This window comes from Gobius niger (assembly GCF_951799975.1).
Source record: "Gobius niger genome assembly, chromosome: 19".
Taxonomy (NCBI): domain Eukaryota; kingdom Metazoa; phylum Chordata; class Actinopteri; order Gobiiformes; family Gobiidae; genus Gobius; species Gobius niger.
In genome coordinates, this window is record NC_136870.1 from 28,112,599 (window position 1) to 28,131,587 (window position 18,989).

Sequence of the window (18,989 nt, forward strand, 5' to 3'; positions counted from 1 at the left end):
TCCGTCTGCAGCCGCGGATCGTGCGCGGAGCCGCGGACACCATGACCATCCAGAACACGCTGCGGGACCACGGGCAGAGGCACCGGCCGCGCATGGCCTGCCTCCACAAGGTGCCGCTTTCTCCTCCTCTTTCCTCTTCTATTCCCACATAAACAAACGCCTCTGTGGCTCCGTGACGCCGCGCTCTCCGCGTCTCCGGCTCCGCGCGTAAAAGTCCGGATCCATCCTGAAAACCTCCGCTTTACGTGACGCGTTCAGTCGGAATTATCGCTCAAACGGGTCGATGTCGCGACAGAAAAGCCCAGATTTTGTGATGTTTTCGATGCAACGTGTTGATCTGAGACTTTTAAAGACGCGGCGCGGTTTGGTCTGACTCAAATATGTGACGTTTGGTCCAGTAGTTTCTGTTGCTGATGTTGTTTTCCTTTTGTAAACAGTGATGGTGAATGTTTCATAATGAGCCTGAGGTCTGGTGGAAGGTATTCAAATCTAATGCCGGGTTTACTGAAAACATGTCGATGAGTTAATGATGATAATAATGTAGCCACAGCTGCCCTCGGCCTCCTGTCAGATTATATGATTATTTCAGTAATAAATAACTTGTGCCTTTATAACCAGAGTCGGTGAACTATAGTGTAACGTATTCTCTGCGTACAGGATACAGACACAGCTCTGGACTCGCCCATATATGGTCATGTTTGAAAACAGTTAAAGGGGAAAACAATTTGGAGAAAAATCGAAACTTTCTCTAATTATTCAAAAAACTACTTTAACAAATGCTGAATTATGAATATAGTTTATACTAAATAAAGAAAGGAGCAACATGGTTCAACAGCCCATAGAGCAGGGGAGGCAAGTTTTCTTAATGGAGGCCAATTTGTAAAAACACTGAGGGCTGAAGCCGCCAGTTTTAGACCAAAGTAAAGCATTACGCTGGAAAAAATAGCATCTTAAATGAGAAAAATGACTTAAAATTGCTTGAATAAAGATTCTTTATGTTGAATTTGAGTCTGTTTGGACTAATCTAAGATAAAGATACAAATGCTGATGCCAATGGAACAAACATAAAACCCACTTTGAAATCAGACAAATGAACTTTACTTTTAAAAAGGTTTGTTTTTCATTTGAAATGATACAATATAATCTGAGTTAAGAGAATGACTTGTTCCATTGGTGATAAGATGGTTTATCTGATCTAAGACCAAATCTGCTCATACTTTAGATTCAATCTCTTAATACAAGTAGGTTTCTGTCACTTCTTCCTTAAAGGAATAGGCCACTGTTTTTACATGCTGAGATATGTTCTTACCTAGCCTTAGCCGAGTTAATATATCCCCGTCTGGTCTTTGTCCGTGCGACTTCCCCCCGCTCACCTCCGTCAATAACCTTTAGGAGTTACTGCGCGGACGTTTTGCTCCTCGTATCATTACGCCTCACAATATAGTTCCCCTTTTTATTTGCTTATAAAATCGACACGTTACATTTCTGTGTAAATATACTTCACATGAAAACACTTCACGTAACTTTATTTAAATAGGGAACACGTGGAAGAGCTTGGGAGCTTCTATCGTGAGCTTTTTTGGAGCTATGTGACATGTGGGAGAGGCTGCGTATGTGTGAGCGCACGGACAAAGACCAGACGGGGATATATTAACTCGGCTAAAGTGAGGTAAGAACATATCTCAGTATGTAAAAACGGTGGCCTGTTCCTTTAAAATCATTATTATTTTTCCAGTGCACTTTCTAAAAATCCCGGAGTTGTGCATGATGTGACCCAATTGGGTGCATTAACAGTATTTCTCCTGTTTAGGCGAGACACTGCAGGTGAATAAGAAAAAAAAAACAAATTTACAGATTTCAATTTGAAGCTGTTGCTGTCGATCACTGACATAAATGTGAGAAAAAATACATGGCAAGTTTTCTGTCATTTTATCTTTTCATTTAAGAACAAGGTGTTTTATGCCTAAAAATGCCTCAAATTTCCCGTCTTTTCAGCGACGAAATCTGAATAATGGACAGAGCTACATTCAAATTTATAGTTTCATTTTATTGATGAATGAGTTGCCAAGATTTTTTCACAGGGGATTTTGGATTTCTTGTTTAGTTTTAAAATAAACTGTTTTTTAGTGGAAACATTTGTAAAAATGTAATTCTCGCCTTATTTTTTGACATTCAAAACTCAATAAATGGGGCTAAGGATTAAATAATAAAAAATCCCTCTGAAAAAATCTTCCAAATCTTGTTCAGTCCAAGGCTGGAAAATGTAAAGTCTTTAGGTCCGACTGACGTGGACATAGTGTCGCCACAATGACAGAAACATGTGTTTGGAGAAAAAGGCCCTTCAAATTGCATTCTCCCATATAAGTCTATGTTAAAGTACTTTCTGATTTGTGTCATAATGTTTCTCAAAATCATCTTTAGGGCCAGAGGTTCTGTGCTGGAGGGCCGGATTTGGCCCCCGGGCCTGACGTTGCCTCCCCCTGCCCTAGATATATGAATAACGGAGAATGCTAACATAATGCTACATGCTAGCTGTAGCGGCCAGAATGCCTGCCTGACCTCTAGGAGTCACTGTGGCTGATTCCTCCTCATGCTTCTTGCCCTGGCCCTATTTAAGCCTGGTAATTAGTGGTGCCAGGTGTTGCAAAGTAAGGAGGAACAGTCTTTTGACCGTGCTGAGCTCAAGTAAATAAAGGAACATGTTACAAGATTACTGCGCTCCCCTTTTGATTGGAACACGCGTCTGAGAGCCTTCAAAACTTTGCATCCTAGTGGTTTGTGTGGCACAAGGCCACACGGCCTCTACATTAGCTAACCCTACCTGCGACTGCCGTTTTTAAACATCCACATGGACCTGATTTAGACTTGACTTTATTCGTATGTGGTGAATACGTTTATAGTTCACCAGAAAATGGCCCCCTCGACGAAGCCACGCCCCCTTCTTTGACGAGTGTCTGTATCGATGGAACATTTTATGAAAGCGATTCGTCGATAATGAGAAGTTCATGTCGACAAATTGTAATTATTGCTATTATCGATAATCAACTCCACAAAAAACCAGCGGAGTCAAACACAAATTCAAAAAAAACCTGCTTTGTTTGAAAGACCAACAAAACTGATCTCAACCTCTTACCCCCCGCCTAAACCGAATGCCTTCTGTCCTCTTTCGCTATAGGCCTGTGTAACACCTCATTTGAAAGCTAAGACCCACAAAAATGATCTTTTTCCTCACGTTGTTGCTGTGTTGTGTCACCTGTGTGTCATTTTTGCTGAGTTTTTGTCACTTTTTTGTTGATTTTTTGTCACTTTTTTCTTGAATTTTTGTCACTTTTTTCTTGAATTTTTGTCACTTTTTGGTTGAATTTTTGTCACATTTTTGTTGAGTTTTTGTCACTTTTTTGTAGAATTTTTGTAGAATTTTTGATGAATTTTTGTTGAATTTTTGATGAATTTTTGTTGAATTTTTGTTGAATTTTTGTTGAATTTTTGTTGAATTTTTGATGAATTTTTGTTGAATTTTTGTTGAATTTTTGTTGAATTTTTGGTTGAATTTTTGGTTGAATTTTTGTTGAGTTTTTGTCACATTTTTGTTGAGTTTTTGTCACTTTTGTGTTGCGTTTACATCCTTGTTTTCTTCTCATTTTTTGTGGCTGTTTTTTCCCCAAGAAGCTTCTTGATTGGGGTAAAGCCAAACTGGAGAAAATGGGATCCGTTCAGGTGGGAGTTAAGAGCTTAAAGGATCTTTTTCCTCGTGTTGTCGTCACTGTTTGGACTTTTTCCCGTCACATTTTTCCACTTTTACCTGTCACTCTTTCGTCATGTGTTTGCTGACTGAGATGGAGCTGAGATGGTTTTAGTGAAATGGTTCTGGTGATGCAGCTCCTGTGCGGTGAACGTAAAGCTTGTGTGTAAATGTCGTCTCCCAGCGGTGAGTGAATAATGCAGCGTGACCTTCATGGCCTGAGCGGTTCACTTTAATAACAGATAATCAGATAATCCTCAGCTCTGGAGCCGCTCGAGGAAACCGGGCCATCCTTCCCTCCTGAACGTCTCACAGATCAGCCCAAACTCTGTCTTTGTGAGGTTTACTCTGAGGTTTATCCAGGAAGTGACTCTTTCATTCACTAATACTGACCGGTTTGGTGTCCACGTGTAGCAGGAAAGGCTGTGACTGAGATAGATACAGACGGTACCTCTGGAATCGCCCATATATGGTCATTTTTTAAAACAGTTAAGGGGGAAAACAACTCAAAAAATACTTTAACAAACGCTGAATCATGAACATAGTTTCTAATAAATAAAGATGCAAAGACATGGGGAGGAGCAAAGTGGTTCAACAGCCCATAAACACATAAATAATGGAGAATGCTAACTTGATGCTACATGTTAGCATCGGGCTAATGCTAACGCTTAGCTAGCACTAGCTACAACTGCCGTTTTTTCACTTCTACAGAACAATCTGCTGTGAGAAAATATCCATATGGGCCCGATTTACACTTGACTTTATTTATGTGAAAAATAAGTTGATATTCCACCAGAAAATGGTTAAAAGAGAGAAAAATTGTGTTTCCCTAAAGATTCTAGTTTCCCCCTCGGTGAAGCCACGCCCCCTTCTCTGTATCTATGACGCTGTAATCCAAATATGGTCCTATGGTTTCCTTTGTGGGTGAAATCGGAATTTTTACAGATTTTTCACTAATAACTGGTTTATACTAAAATGTGTGTCGACTAGAACATGTCAGGAAATGTGGGACAATTTGGGAAGAAATTGTGGCAGAAATTTTGAGGAAAACATTTGTAAAAAAAAACAAAAAATAAGAAAAAAATAAAATAAACTGGGCAAAAAATTGTGAAAATTGGGCGAAATTGTGGCAAAAAATTCCGTGTCCCTCGTGGTGCCCTGTAGGGGGTGCTCCGGGAGTATCCGGGACCACAATTTCCATATAACCATATAAATGTCCATAGAATCATTTAAAGTAACTTATATTTGAGCAGCATCAGCTTCGTGGTTGTATAAGCTACGCAGCGGCGGAGTGATCTGAGAGAAAAAAGTCCCTCAAAATGTGATCATTCATGTGATGCAGGTCAGTTATATTCCAAACATGACTCTATGGACACATTTGAAAGCTAAGACCCACAAAACTGATCTCTTTCCTCGCGTTGTTGCTGTGTTGTGTCTCCTTTTGTATGTTTTTTTTTCCTTTCTTTTTTGTCACATTTTTGTTGAGTTTTTGTCACTTTTTTGTTAAATTTTTGTCATTTTTTTGTTGAATTTTTGTCACTTTTTTGTTTAGTTTTTGTCACTTTTTTGTTGAATTTTTGTCACTTTTTCGTTGAGTTTTTGTCACTTTTTTGTTGAGTTTTTGTCACTTTTTTGTTGAATTTTTGTCACTTTTTTGTTGAATTTTTGTCACTTTTTTTGTTGAATTTTTGTCACTTTTTTGTTGAATTTTTGTCACATTTTTGTTGAGTTTTTGTCACTTTTTTGTTGAGTTTTTGTCATTTTTTTGTTGAATCTTTGTCATTTTTTGTTGAATTTTTGTCACTTTTTTGTTGAATTTTTGTCACTTTTTTGTTGAGTTTTTGTCACTTTTTTGTAGAATTTTTGTCACTTTTTTGTTTAGTTTTTGTCACTTTTTTGTAGAATTTTTGTCACTTTTTTGTTTAGTTTTTGTCACTTTTTTGTTGAATTTTTGTCACTTTTTTGTTTAGTTTTTGTCACTTTTTTGTTGAATTTTTGTCACTTTTTTGGTGAATTTTTGTCACATTTTTGTTGAATTTTTGTCACTTTTTTGTTGAATTTTTGTCACTTTTTTGTTGAATTTTTGTCATTTTTTTGTTGAGTTTTTGTCACTTTTTTGTTGAATTTTTGTCATTTTTTTGTTGAATTTTTGTCACATTTTTGTTGAGTTTTTGTCACTTTTTTGTTGAATTTTTGTCACTTTTTTGTTGAATTTTTGTCACTTTTTTGTTGAATTTTTGTCACTTTTTTGATTAGTTTTTGTCACTTTTTTGTTTAGTTTTTGTCACTTTTTTGTTTAGTTTTTGTCACTTTTTTGTTGAATTTTTGTCACTTTTTTGTTTAGTTTTTGTCACTTTTTTGTTTAGTTTTTGTCACTTTTTTGTTTAGTTTTTGTCACTTTTTTGTTTAGTTTTTGTCCCTTTTTTGTTGAATTTTTGTCACTTTTTTGTTTAGTTTTTGTCACTTTTTTGTTTAGTTTTTGTCCCTTTTTTGTTGAATTTTTGTCACTTTTTTGTTTAGTTTTTTCACTTTTTTGTTTAGTTTTTGTCACTTTTTTGTTTAGTTTTTGTCCCTTTTTTGTTGAATTTTTGTCACTTTTTTGTTTAATTTTTGTCACTTTTTTGTTGAATTTTTGTCCCTTTTTTGTTTAGTTTTTTCACTTTTTTGTTTAGTTTTTGTCACTTTTTTGTTTAGTTTTTGTCCCTTTTTTGTTGAATTTTTGTCACTTTTTTGTTGAATTTTTGTCACTTTTTTGTTGAATTTTTGTCACTTTTTTGTTTAGTTTTTGTCACTTTTTTGTTGAATTTTTGTCACTTTTTTGTTTAATTTTTGTCACTTTTTTGTTGAATTTTTGTCCCTTTTTTGTTTAGTTTTTGTCACTTTTTTGTTGAATTTTTGTCCCTTTTTTGTTTAGTTTTTTCACTTTTTTGTTTAGTTTTTGTCACTTTTTTGTTTAGTTTTTGTCACTTTTTTGTTGAATTTTTGTCACTTTTTTGTTGAATTTTTGTCACTTTTTTGTTGAATTTTTGTCACATTTTTGTTGAATTTTTGTCACTTTTTTGTTGAATTTTTCAAATATAAGAACTGCATGAATTACAAAAAAAATATCTCCAGAAATCAGCAACACTCTGGATAACGAGGAAATGAGGCCCTGTGTCAAACACCCTGAAACATCCCTTTAAGTCTTGGGGCCCCGAGTAAAGCAGGAGGAAGTGGATGGATTAAAGCAGTGGAGGAGCAGGAGAAAAACTCTGCGGTCGCCGAGCCGTGAGCTGAGGAGGTTTTTCCTGCCGCGGTTGTCATGGTGACGCCTCCAGCGGTCGCCGTGGAAACCCGGACTCCCCGGCCTCACGTGGATGATGTGGTTTCTGTGTCTCTGTGTGGGTTCCTCAGGCGGAGAGCGTCGTGCTGGAGATGCAGGACCCGAGGTCAGGAGTGAGGTCACAGCCCCAGAGACTGGTCATCACCACCATCCCCCACGCCGTCACAGGTGAGACACGCCCTCCCCCACACCGTCACAGGTGAGACACGCCCCCCCCCCACGCCGTCACAGGTGAGACACGCCCCCCCCCCACACCGTCACAGGTGAGACACGCCCCCCCCACGCCGTCACAGGTGAGACACGCCCCCCCCACGCCGTCACAGGTGAGACACGCCCCCCCCACGCCGTCACAGGTGAGACACGCCCCCCCCACGCCGTCACAGGTGAGACACGCCCTCCCCCACGCCGTCACAGGTGAGACACGCCCCCCCCCCACGCCGTCACAGGTGAGACACGCCCCCCCCCCACACCGTCACAGGTGAGACACGCCCCCCCCCCACGCCGTCACAGGTGAGACACGCCCCCCCCCACGCCGTCACAGGTGAGACACGCCCCCCCCCACGCCGTCACAGGTGAGACACGCCCCCCCCCACGCCGTCACAGGTGAGACACGCCGTCACAGGTGAGACACGCCCCCCCCCCCACGCCGTCACAGGTGAGACACGCCCCCCCCCCACGCCGTCACAGGTGAGACACGCCCCCCCCACGCCGTCACAGGTGAGACACGCCCCCCCCACGCCGTCACAGGTGAGACACGCCGTCACAGGTGAGACACGCCCCCCCCACGCCGTCACAGGTGAGACACGCCCCCCCCACGCCGTCACAGGTGAGACACGCCCCCCCCACGCCGTCACAGGTGAGACACGCCCCCCCCACGCCGTCACAGGTGAGACACACCGTCACAGGTGAGACACGCCCTCCCCCACACCGTCACAGGTGAGACACGCCCCCCCCCCACGCCGTCACAGGTGAGACACGCCCCCCCCCCACACCGTCACAGGTGAGACACGCCCCCCCCCCACGCCGTCACAGGTGAGACACGCCCCCCCCCACGCCGTCACAGGTGAGACACGCCGTCACAGGTGAGACACGCCCCCCCCCCCACGCCGTCACAGGTGAGACACGCCGTCACAGGTGAGACACGCCGTCACGGGTGAGACACGCCGTCACAGGTGAGACACGCCCTCCCCACGCCGTCACAGGTGAGACACGCCGTCACGGGTGAGACACGCCGTCACAGGTGAGACACGCCCTCCCCACGCCGTCACAGGTGAGACACACCGTCACAGGTGAGACACGCCCCCCCCCCACGCCGTCACAGGTGAGACACGCCCCCCCCCCACACCGTCACAGGTGAGACACGCCCCCCCCCCACGCCGTCACAGGTGAGACACGCCCCCCCCCACGCCGTCACAGGTGAGACACGCCGTCACAGGTGAGACACGCCCCCCCCCCCACGCCGTCACAGGTGAGACACGCCGTCACAGGTGAGACACGCCGTCACGGGTGAGACACGCCGTCACAGGTGAGACACGCCCCCCCCCCACGCCGTCACAGGTGAGACACGCCGTCACAGGTGAGACACGCCGTCACGGGTGAGACACGCCGTCACAGGTGAGACACGCCCTCCCCACGCCGTCACAGGTGAGACACGCCGTCACGGGTGAGACACGCCGTCACAGGTGAGACACGCCCCCCCCCCACGCCGTCACAGGTGAGACACGCCGTCACAGGTGAGACACGCCCCCCCCCCACGCCGTCACAGGTGAGACACGCCGTCACAGGTGAGACACGCCCCCCCCCACGCCGTCACAGGTGAGACACGCCGTCACAGGTGAGACACGCCGTCACGGGTGAGACACGCCGTCACAGGTGAGACACGCCCTCCCCACGCCCCCCCCCCCCCAGGCCGTCACAGGTGAGACACGCCCCCCCCCCACACCGTCACAGGTGAGACACGCCCCCCCCCACGCCGTCACAGGTGAGACACGCCGTCACAGGTGAGACACGCCCCCCCCCCACGCCGTCACAGGTGAGACACGCCGTCACAGGTGAGACACGCCGTCACGGGTGAGACACGCCGTCACAGGTGAGACACGCCCCCCCCCACGCCGTCACAGGTGAGACACGCCGTCACAGGTGAGACACGCCCCCCCCCCCCACGCCGTCACAGGTGAGACACGCCCCCCCCCCACGCCGTCACAGGTGAGACACGCCGTCACAGGTGAGACACGCCGTCACGGGTGAGACACGCCGTCACAGGTGAGACACGCCCTCCCCACGCCCCCCCCCCCCAGGCCGTCACAGGTGAGACACGCCCTCCCCCAGGCCGTCACAGGTGAGACGCGGACTATAGGCCAGGGAAACACCTCATTTGAAAGCTAAGTCCTACAAAACCCATCTTAACGTCCTGGTTCAGATTGTCACAGTTTTGTAGGTCGTGTGAGGCCTGTCAGCTCCAGGCAAGAAGCTTTTATGGAAGCCCGTTTCCGCCATGTTAAAAAATAAAAGCCCAACAGGAAGTCAAAATTACGACTTTTAAACTCGTAATTTGGAGTTTTTCAGATCCGTGATCATAGACGTGGGTACGGTGGGGACAGATGTAAACAAACAGTCATGGAGGATTAGCTTCATCGTGTTGTGAACCGGAGCTACAGCAGCTCTGGGACTTTTACAAAGACACAGAAGTGTTTATTTTACCTCAACACCAGGATTAAAAGCAGTGACAAGAAAAGTTATTAAAAATGTCTGTATCCACGATAGGAATGTGTTTAGGCCTTGATGATGCAGGGCATTCCCAAAGCTAATGCTACGATCGCTAACATTATGAACTTCGGATGATCATGATCATGTGAAAATGTGAAAAATGCCTGAATAAAGTCAGTAAAACACCGTCTACATAAAGCATCCCTTTAACACCGTCTACATAAAGCATCCCTTTAACACCGTCTACATAAAGCATCCCTTTAACACCGTCTACATAAAGCATCCCTTTAACAGCGATCACACACTGAGCCGGGCTGGTTTATTTCTCACACTTCATGTACAGTTAGCCGTAGCCGATTGCTTAGCACCCGGAGCTAACTAGCTTCTTAGCAGCTCTAGCATCAGCTCCAATAATGGATCTTGTGGAATTAAGTATTTTACACTAAACACGTCAATAAAGCCGTAACCACATAAAGCAGCCTTGAAGATTATCACACACTGGGTCAGGATTGACACATTAGTGGTTAATTACACACTTTTTTTTATCAACAATGAGCTGGATTGCACATGCTAACCAGGCTAACCGGGCAAACTAGCCATTGTCCACCGGCATCGCCCTTTTATCCAGCGGGGAGACCATAGGGGGGTCCATAGGACATGGCAGAGGCAAAGAGGCACGAGTTGTTTTTCAGGCATGATACGATTCCAAGATCCGGCTCTGCCAGATGAAGCTCCACAGTTCAGACGCATCAGACAGGAAAGAGAACGGCAACGACATCCGGCCTTTCAAAGTAAAATAGGGCTGACGTTTATGATTACGGATCTGAAAAACTCAGAATTTAGAGATTTAAAGTCATAATTTTGTGTTTTAAAGACAGAATTATGACTTTAAATCTTGTATTTTCGAGTTCCCGTTGGGCTTTTATTTTTCAACATGGCGGAAACGGGCTTCCATAGCTTTTAGATTTGGGTAAAACTGGAGCAAATCTGCTCAGTTATGACGGGGGTTAAGGGGTTAAATGCAGTCTCTGAATGTGACGATGGAGATTCCCCTCGGCTTCGGGCAGGATGGAGGAGGAGGAGGAGGAGACACGGGTCGCCACGGAAACGGGAAGTGGTGGTCGTCGTGGTAACGGAGTCCCGGAGTCAGGAGAGGGATCCCGCGGATAATACGTCACGGCGCGAGGAGGAGGAGGGGGAGGAAGAAGAGAGGGAGGAGGAGGAGGAGGAGGAGGAGGAGGAGGAAGTTCTGTCAGGGTAAAAATAGCCGCTGCTGAAGGAGCAGGTCCTTCAGTGAAAGCTCTTTTAAACTGAGCTGCTTTTGGTTTCTGGGCTGAACATGTTTAGAACCTGCTCCTTCACACCAGGAACATGAATACGGCCATAACTCTGGGCTCAATCAAAACAAAATCCATGTGTTTCCAGTGACGTCACGGTTACTTAAAGCCGCCATTCTGAAGATCGATACTACAACATGTACAATATCCTCCTCTGCTCGACTGCAGCGTCTTGTGAATGATGGAGCTCATTGTTCTAGAAGATCTGCTTCTCTCTCCTCATGGTGGACGAGTTCAAGCGTCTCGGGGTCGGGTTCTCAGTGAGGGAGGGGTCAAGCGTGAGGTGGACAGACGGACCAGGGCGGCGGTGGCGGCGGCAGAGATGCGGTCGCCCTGTCAGACTGTTGTGATGTTCCCCCCCCCTCTAGATTATGGTCATGAGATCTGGGAAAGGACACGATCGCGGATACAGACCTTCAGAGCAGTGGTTTTCAACCTTTTTAAACCAAAGCCCATTTTTTCATTGAAAGAATCAGGAGGCAGCAGGAAATATTCAAACCGTGACCCTGTGGCCTCAGTCGTTCACATCAGTGTCTTGAATAGAATCTACTGTAGAGTCTCGCGAGCCGCCGGGCCACAGCCACCGCCACCGTCACCGCCTCCTGTCTCAAAGAAATGACCTGATATAGAGTTTGGGAAAGTCCACAGTTACCATGGAGATCCGCCATCTTGGCACCTGTTAGCATACATTTTCCACAGACTAACATTAGCTAAAAACAGTTTAAAGTGGAGAAAAAAGCCCCCCGTTAGCTGCTGAGTCACTGCTGGTAAAAACATCTAACACACTGTGGTGTCCAAGTGTTTTAATGTGAACAATAACTCCAGTATTTTAACTTCTAAAATCACTGCAAAAAGTATTGAACTAGATCAGTATAAACATCTCAATTTGAGCACAATAATCCACATTTTAGTTGTTTTGACTAGTTAAGAAGTTCTTGGGCATTTGTCCTGGATTATTTCACTTGTTCTGAGATGTTTCTGACTCGTTTCGATACATTTCGTCCTTATTTCAGGTCATTTTCTTTGCCAATGGGGAAAGAAAATTGGTCTTATCTCATTGGCAATTTTACTTTCGTATTTCAAGCAAGATTTACCCTAGAACTGGTCTGAAATGTCCTCAAACAAGCAAAGCAAACTCGGTCCGATCAGGAAAAGTGTCTAAATGAGTGAAAACCGCTCAAAACAAGAAACATTTCCTCAATTCATTTAAGGCAATGCTTGATATTTACTTTTTGCAGTGATCTCCATAAGTTTATAATCGCTGCTAATCACATTCCAGAACTCTATTTAGTATTTATTACATGGTTACTCTGCTCTCGACAGACACTTGAAAACGGTTCATTACTTGTGGATAAAATGAATTTGTTTTAAAGAAAAACAACTAGGTAAAATATGATGATTTTCCAAGCCTCACCAGACGACATCTCACGGCACGAGTGTGTCCCGGCACAGAGGCTGAAAAACACTGATCCAGAACACATGTGTCCAACACAAGGCCCGCGGGCCACATGTGGCCCTTTGTCTCTGACACCTCACAGTAAACACGGCTCTGAACCTTCTGAGGAAGAACCACAGGCACAGATGTTTGGAGAGTCTGACCTGAGGCTCTGCAGCTGGAGCTGATGATCCACACATGTTCTCCAGGGCTTTGTGCTTCGAGTGCTTCAGTAACAGTAACTCTTGTGTTCTTGTGTTCTTGTGTTCTTGTGTTCCAGGGGAGGACATCGTGAGCTGGCTGAGTGAGCGCCTCCTGGTGGACGCTGACGGTGCGTGTGAACAGCCTCCTCTGTGTTGGTTCAGTTAAAGGGGGGTATTTCCATCCTGTTATTCTGTCCCTCCCTCATTAAAAACATGGCTGAAGTGTTGCCTTGGCACATTCACGTATTTCTGAGTAATCTGTAAAAACTCTGATGGCGGCCATTTTAGGGATAGGTTTGCCTGAGTCCTCCTAGGAACGCCCCCACCTCCTGGAGACGCCTCCGAGCTTTCGTCACCAGCCGAGTAACCAACCACTGCTCCTCAGAAACTACAGCAGTAGAAATATTCCCCATGTTAGGAGTTTGTCTCATACTGGTGTAAATGAAAACTCAGGTGCAGGAAGTAACAAACTGAACCCGGGCCGAGGGCGACGCTGCGGAGGAGCTGATCCCAGCGTAACTTTGACACAGATTTAGCCACTTTTCAAACCTCCTGTGACCATATTTGGAAACAGGGGGAGAGTTGTGTGACCCTCCAGGGTTTTAATAAAGTCACCATCGCGTCTTCAAAGCACGTCCAGCTGCTCCGTGTGCAGGTCAGTCCCACGCCTCAAAATAACTCCTCCCATCAGCGCGAGCGTCTCGTCTTCTCTCGGGTCAGTCTCATGATCGATCACAAACACAAACGCTCCGTCTAAACTCGCCTTTTACACAAGATAACAACAAATAATCCGGTCCGGTAAAAACGAAACAGAAACCTGCAGTGACACTGATGTCAAAGCACCGCTAACAGCAACGAAACACTTCCTGTTGTCTCGACAAAATAAAAGGCGTCAATGTTCCAGCCGCTGGGAGAGGGTTTGAAATGTTCAGTAATAAATCTGATGAACCTGATGAATCTGTTTTTCTTCGTTTTCCTGGTCGTCCGTTTTGCTCAAATAGAAATAAAGGCCTGTCTCTAACTGTGGCCTGGTTCCAATAAAGGCCTGGTCCTGATGCCCTTGAGTAAATAAAGGCCCCGCCCTATATTAGAGCCTTTACGGTCTTTAACATTCCTGTGTGTCTGTGCTCAGAGGCGAGGAGTGTGGGCTCCATGCTGGCGGCCCTCGGATACATCTACCCCCTGCAGCAGCACAAGCGGCTGCTGATCCGAGCCGACGCCTCGCTCTACCGCTTCCAGGTCAGAAGCTCCGCCCCCTCCGACCACGCGTGTTCACCGTGTAACTGTTGTGTCCCTCCGCAGACGCCGTACTTCTGGCCCACGCAGCAGTGGCCCGTGGAGGACACGGATTACGGTCCGGCCCAAACGCAACGTCCTGTTTCAGCCGTGACTTTATCTAACGCTCGACTCTCTCTGCAGCGATTTACCTGGCCAAGAGGAACATCCGCAAGAAGGGCATCCTGGAGCTGCACGAGCAGGTCTGTATGCACTCCTGTTCTCCTGTTCTGCTGCTGCGCCTCCTGTTCTCCTGCTGCGCCTCCGGTTCTCCTGCCGCGCCTCGTCTGTATGAGGTCTGTGTTCTCTGTTCCAGGAGCAGTACAACCGTCTGCACAAGTGGATGAACCACAAGTGGGACTTCATCGTGATGCAGGCGAAGGAGCAGTACAGGTGAGAGCAGACAGGGGGCAGTGAGGAGCAGACAGGGGGCAGTGAGGAGGAGAGAGGAGGCAGGTGATTCCCTCTGAGTTCCGTGTCTCTCCTCAGGGCGCCGAAGGAGACTTTTTTGTCACTTTTTTGCTGGATTTTTGTCACTTTTTTGCTGGAATTTTGTCCTTTTTTTGCTGGATTTTTGTCATTTTTTTACTGGATTTTTGTCATTTTTTTACTGGATTTTTGTCACTTTTTTGCTGGATTTTTGTCATTTTTTTGCTGGATTTTTGTCATTTTTTTTTGCTGGATTTTTGTCATTTTTTTGCTGGATTTTTGTCACTTTTTTGTTGGATTTTTGTCTTTTTTTTACTGGATTTTTGTCATTTTTTTGCTGGATTTTTGTCACTTTTTTACTGGATTTTTGACACTTTTTTTACTGGATTTTTGTCACTTTTTTACTGGATTTTTGACACTTTTTTTACCGGATTTTTGTCATTTTTTTGCTGGATTTTTGTCTTTTTTTTGCTGGATTTTTGTCACTTTTTTACTGGATTTTTGACACTTTTTTTACTGGATTTTTGTCATTTTTTTGCTGTTTTTTTGTCACTTTTTTGCTGGATTTTTGTCATTTTTTTTACTGGATTTTTGTCTTTTTTTTGCTGGATTTTTGTCTTTTTTTTGCTTGATTTTTGTCACTTTTTTGCTGGATTTTTGTCACTTTTTTTGCTCGATTTTTGTCGTTTTTTTCCTGGATTTTTGTCACTTTTTTACTGGATTTTTGTCTTTTTTTTGCTGGATTTCTGTCTCTTTTTTGCTCGATTTTTGTCTTTTTTTTGCTGGATTTTTGTCCCTTTTTTGCTCGATTTTTGTTGTTTTTTTCCTGGATTTTTGTCACTTTTTTGCTCGATTTTTGTCATTTTTTTGCTCGATTTTTGTCTTTTTTTTGCTCAATTTTTGTCTTTTATTTTTCTGGATTTTTGTCATTTTTTTCCTGGATTTTTGTCATTTTTTTGCTGGATTTTTGTCATTTTTTTGCTGGATTTTTGTCACTTTTTTGCTGGATTTTTGTCACTTTTTTGCTGGATTTTTGTCACTTTTTTGCTCGATTTTTGTCACTTTTTTGCTGGATTTTTGTCATTTTTTTGCTGGATTTTTGTCATTTTTTTGCTGGAATTTTGTCACTTTTTTGCTGGAATTTTGTCCTTTTTTTGCTGGATTTTTGTCATTTTTTTACTGGATTTTTGTCATTTTTTTTACTGGATTTTTGTCACTTTTTTGCTGGATTTTTGTCATTTTTTTGCTGGATTTTTGTCATTTTTTTTTGCTGGATTTTTGTCATTTTTTTGCTGGATTTTTGTCACTTTTTTGTTGGATTTTTGTCTTTTTTTTACTGGATTTTTGTCATTTTTTTGCTGGATTTTTGTCACTTTTTTACTGGATTTTTGTCACTTTTTTACTGGATTTTTGACACTTTTTTTACTGGATTTTTGTCACTTTTTTACTGGATTTTTGACACTTTTTTTACTGGATTTTTGTCATTTTTTTGCTGGATTTTTGTCTTTTTTTTGCTGGATTTTTGTCACTTTTTTACTGGATTTTTGACACTTTTTTTACTGGATTTTTGTCATTTTTTTGCTGTTTTTTTGTCACTTTTTTGCTGGATTTTTGTCATTTTTTTTACTGGATTTTTGTCTTTTTTTTGCTGGATTTTTGTCTTTTTTTTGCTGGATTTTTGTCACTTTTTTGCTGGAATTTTGTCCTTTTTTTGCTGGATTTTTGTCATTTTTTTACTGGATTTTTGTCATTTTTTTACTGGATTTTTGTCACTTTTTTGCTGGATTTTTGTCATTTTTTTGCTGGATTTTTGTCATTTTTTTTTGCTGGATTTTTGTCATTTTTTTGCTGGATTTTTGTCACTTTTTTGTTGGATTTTTGTCTTTTTTTTACTGGATTTTTGTCATTTTTTTGCTGGATTTTTGTCACTTTTTTACTGGATTTTTGACACTTTTTTTACTGGATTTTTGTCACTTTTTTACTGGATTTTTGACACTTTTTTTACCGGATTTTTGTCATTTTTTTGCTGGATTTTTGTCTTTTTTTTGCTGGATTTTTGTCACTTTTTTACTGGATTTTTGACACTTTTTTTACTGGATTTTTGTCATTTTTTTGCTGTTTTTTTGTCACTTTTTTGCTGGATTTTTGTCATTTTTTTTACTGGATTTTTGTCTTTTTTTTGCTGGATTTTTGTCTTTTTTTTGCTTGATTTTTGTCACTTTTTTGCTGGATTTTTGTCACTTTTTTTGCTCGATTTTTGTCGTTTTTTTCCTGGATTTTTGTCACTTTTTTACTGGATTTTTGTCTTTTTTTTGCTGGATTTCTGTCTCTTTTTTGCTCGATTTTTGTCTTTTTTTTGCTGGATTTTTGTCCCTTTTTTGCTCGATTTTTGTTGTTTTTTTCCTGGATTTTTGTCACTTTTTTGCTCGATTTTTGTCATTTTTTTGCTCGATTTTTGTCTTTTTTTTGCTCAATTTTTGTCTTTTATTTTTCTGGATTTTTGTCATTTTTTTCCTGGATTTTTGTCATTTTTTTGCTGGATTTTTGTCATTTTTTTGCTGGATTTTTGTCACTTTTTTGCTGGATTTTTGTCACTTTTTTGCTGGATTTTTGTCACTTTTTTGCTCGATTTTTGTCACTTTTTTGCTGGATTTTTGTCATTTTTTTGCTGGATTTTTGTCATTTTTTTGCTGGAATTTTGTCACTTTTTTGCTGGAATTTTGTCCTTTTTTTGCTGGATTTTTGTCATTTTTTTACTGGATTTTTGTCATTTTTTTACTGGATTTTTGTCACTTTTTTGCTGGATTTTTGTCATTTTTTTGCTGGATTTTTGTCATTTTTTTTTGCTGGATTTTTGTCATTTTTTTGCTGGATTTTTGTCACTTTTTTGTTGGATTTTTGTCTTTTTTTTACTGGATTTTTGTCATTTTTTTGCTGGATTTTTGTCACTTTTTTACTGGATTTTTGTCACTTTTTTACTGGATTTTTGACACTTTTTTTACTGGATTTTTGTCACTTTTTTACTGGATTTTTGACACTTTTTTTACTGGATTTTTGTCATTTTTTTGCTGGATTTTTGTCTTTTTTTTGCTGGATTTTTGTCACTTTTTTACTGGATTTTTGACACTTTTTTTACTGGATTTTTGTCATTTTTTTGCTGTTTTTTTGTCACTTTTTTGCTGGATTTTTGTCATTTTTTTTACTGGATTTTTGTCTTTTTTTTGCTGGATTTTTGTCTTTTTTTTGCTTGATTTTTGTCACTTTTTTGCTGGATTTTTGTCACTTTTTTGCTCGATTTTTGTCGTTTTTTTCCTGGATTTTTGTCACTTTTTTACTGGATTTTTGTCTTTTTTTTGCTGGATTTCTGTCTCTTTTTTGCTCGATTTTTGTCTTTTTTTTGCTGGATTTTTGTCCCTTTTTTGCTCGATTTTTGTTGTTTTTTTCCTGGATTTTTGTCACTTTTTTGCTCGATTTTTGTCATTTTTTTGCTCGATTTTTGTCTTTTTTTTGCTCAATTTTTGTCTTTTATTTTTCTGGATTTTTGTCATTTTTTTCCTGGATTTTTGTCATTTTTTTGCTGGATTTTTGTCATTTTTTTGCTGGATTTTTGTCACTTTTTTGCTGGATTTTTGTCACTTTTTTGCTGGATTTTTGTCACTTTTTTGCTCGATTTTTGTCACTTTTTTGCTGGATTTTTGTCATTTTTTTGCTGGATTTTTGTCATTTTTTTGCTGGATTTTTGTCATTTTTTTGCTGGATTTTTGTCATTTTTTTGCTCGATTTTTGTCATTTTTTTGCTCGATTTTTGTCACTTTTTTGCTGGATTTTTGTCTTTTTTTTGCTCAATTTTTGTCTTTTTTTGCTCGATTTTTGTCATTCTCAAGGAGAGAGGGGGCAGTGAGGAGCAGGGGGGGGCGGGTGATTCCCTGTGAACCTCTGAGTCTCTCCTCAGGGCGGCGAAGGAGAGGAAGAAGCCGGACCGGGTGGTGTTCGAGTGCCAGGAGAGGGCGTACTGGGTGGTGCACAGGCCCCCGGTGAGTTTGTCCCCCCCCCCCCCCCCCCCTGTGGCCGTTTCACTTCTGCATAAAAACACTGATGGTCTGCGTGATGTTTGGTTTGAAGCCGGGGACCGTGAGCGCGATGGACTTCGGCCTGGAGCGAAGAGCGGATCCCAACGCCGACCAGGTACAAGGTGAGGACCCGGGAGACACGCCCACAATTCTGTCATCAAACTGGGAAGTGAAACGACCTGAACGGGGGCCAAAATGAGGAAAGATATAGAGCTCCACAGCCCCGCCTCCTCCACAGTCCCGCCTCCTCTCTGGTCCGGAAGGAAAACTCCCCTTTAAGACCGTATTGATTTTGATAATAAAAAAAAAATCAGAGAAAATAGGGAATAAATAGGAAAACATTGGGGAAAAAATGGGGGAAAATTGGGGGAAAATGCGAGCCTTCGTCCTAGAACTACATTACCCAGGATGCTCGGGAGTCCCATGATCTGCTACGAGGCTTTTGATTGGTGGAGCTTCACGTATTTATT

General features: G+C 42.6%; 1 protein-coding gene across 1 annotated transcript in view; it reads left to right on the top strand.

Moving 5' to 3' along the window:
• Positions 1-18,989, top strand: part of rgs9b (regulator of G protein signaling 9b) — a 37,542-nt gene continuing 18,553 nt past the window's right edge. The window contains exons 1-9 of the mRNA XM_079577723.1: positions 1-110; positions 7,136-7,232; positions 12,823-12,873; positions 13,878-13,984; positions 14,048-14,099; positions 14,165-14,223; positions 14,337-14,413; positions 18,402-18,483; positions 18,572-18,634. Coding sequence (XP_079433849.1) covers positions 42-110; positions 7,136-7,232; positions 12,823-12,873; positions 13,878-13,984; positions 14,048-14,099; positions 14,165-14,223; positions 14,337-14,413; positions 18,402-18,483; positions 18,572-18,634 — 657 coding nt within the window. The 5' untranslated portion in view covers positions 1-41. The remainder of the gene's footprint in view (positions 111-7,135; positions 7,233-12,822; positions 12,874-13,877; positions 13,985-14,047; positions 14,100-14,164; positions 14,224-14,336; positions 14,414-18,401; positions 18,484-18,571; positions 18,635-18,989) is intronic.